Source organism: Salvelinus sp. IW2-2015, unplaced genomic scaffold (assembly GCF_002910315.2).
Source record: "Salvelinus sp. IW2-2015 unplaced genomic scaffold, ASM291031v2 Un_scaffold3471, whole genome shotgun sequence".
Classification (NCBI taxonomy): domain Eukaryota; kingdom Metazoa; phylum Chordata; class Actinopteri; order Salmoniformes; family Salmonidae; genus Salvelinus; species Salvelinus sp. IW2-2015.
Window position 1 is genome coordinate 37,580 of NW_019944751.1, and position 1,703 is coordinate 39,282.

The 1,703-nt window shown below is 37.0% G+C and overlaps 1 protein-coding gene across 1 annotated transcript in view; it reads right to left on the reverse strand.

Moving 5' to 3' along the window:
• Window positions 1–1,248, reverse strand: part of si:dkey-3h3.3 (RING_Ubox and Deltex_C domain-containing protein) — an 11,507-nt gene extending 10,259 nt beyond the window's left edge. The window contains exon 1 of the mRNA XM_024142838.2: window positions 1,023–1,248. Within this exon, the coding sequence (XP_023998606.1) occupies window positions 1,023–1,046 (24 nt within the window). The 5' untranslated portion in view covers window positions 1,047–1,248. The remainder of the gene's footprint in view (window positions 1–1,022) is intronic.
• Window positions 1,249–1,703: the final 455 nt, after the last annotated feature.

Sequence of the window (1,703 nt, forward strand, 5' to 3'; positions counted from 1 at the left end):
GTGAACTTTCACATTTTTAGGCCAATTCCGTCGACTTAATAGTCATTTACAACATTAACAATGTCTACACTGTATTTCTGATCAATTTGATGTTATTTTAATGAACATAAAATGTGCTTTTCTTTCAAAAACAAGGACATTTCTAAGTGACGCCAAACTTTGGAACGGTAGTGTATATGATAAAAGCACTGTGTGTGTTTAACCAGTGCTTGACTGTGTAACACAAGCAAGACACAGACATMKAGTCTAATTAGCGACAGTGCTTAACTTGGACTGAAATAGGTGCCGGTACTGTTTATATTTAGGAGCAAGGAGCTCCACAATACTTTTGAGCTAATATTCTATGAGAGAAACAGGAACTCACAAGCAGTAGAACATGTTATGTGCCGGTACTCAGCTCCGGTGAGCTCCTGCCCAAGTCAAGCACTGTGTGTAACGTTACCTTTTTTTTTTTTTTTATAGTTAAGATGCCTCCCCAAAAAATAATGTATAGTTTTATGAACCAACACATCATTTTAAAGTGACTGAATTTTCGCCAAGTMTTCTCCAATTATAGCTACATTTGGCCAAACTAAATATTTTTAGTTCAGGTAACACTTGGCCCAAAACGTTGAGTAGATAAAAAAAATGTTTAGTGTGACTAAAACTGGTTGCCACCTGCATTTTGATTAACTACAGCCTATCATGAGGCAATKTGTCTGGGCTGGGTTTCCCAAAAGCATGGTAGCACAAAAATAATATTTCGTCCATTTAGTTTCAATGGAATTAAGATGATATTAGTGCTCCGATGCTTTTGCGAAACCATTTCGGTCTACCATAGAGCTCGATATAGCCAAAACGGACTCAAATCCACATGGCCAAGTATGCTGACTCAACCACGTCGACTGTATAATTTGGGAATCATCCGATTACATAAATTTGTAAATTTAAATGTAATGAACAAGTTTAAATGCGTTTWAACTATAAATACTATTTCATATAGGCTAGATTAGAATGTTGTTTTTTTGGTACACATCACATACCTCTTTCGATGACGCATTTGCCATGGTGCAAGTATGTTATTGTGCGTCCTTCGTTGCTATGAGGTAGAGACAACTAACTTTCCTTTCRCCGCGGGTCACTAAGTCTAGTTCTGCAGTATATAGGAACAAATGATCAAGGCTATATTGTCTTTACCGAAGTAATCTATTTGGTCGATGTTCGTCCGTTTATTCTTGAAGTCGCATTCAGCATTTTTCGAATTTCAAACCGATCCTAAACTGTCCAACCTTTTTTTAGTTTCGTTTTCATAAAGGGGAGTGATCTCTTGTGTTTATCCCAGATCAGCCGCTTCTGTTCGCCCGCTAGAGGACAGTAGAACACTGTATATACACCCGTTCACAGAGACGCCACTACTTCTCTTTAAGCGAGATGGTGCTGTACTCCACAAAAGTGACAGCAGGTATCTTAATTTCTATTTACACTGTGATCCTATTTGTTATAACATTGCTTTCATTGATTATTTCATCGATGCGCTACAATGCTAAATCACATAGCCGTACACATGTTTTAAATTCGGGTAAAGATAGTTGGCATATTAGATTGGCTAGAATTGAATGTAAATGTGGATAAAACAGCATCCCACAAACAAAACATCATCCGAAACTATATTTCATGATCTGTATGAGAGTTTCTCTTATGTATGTTTTTCCCCCAAAAAATAT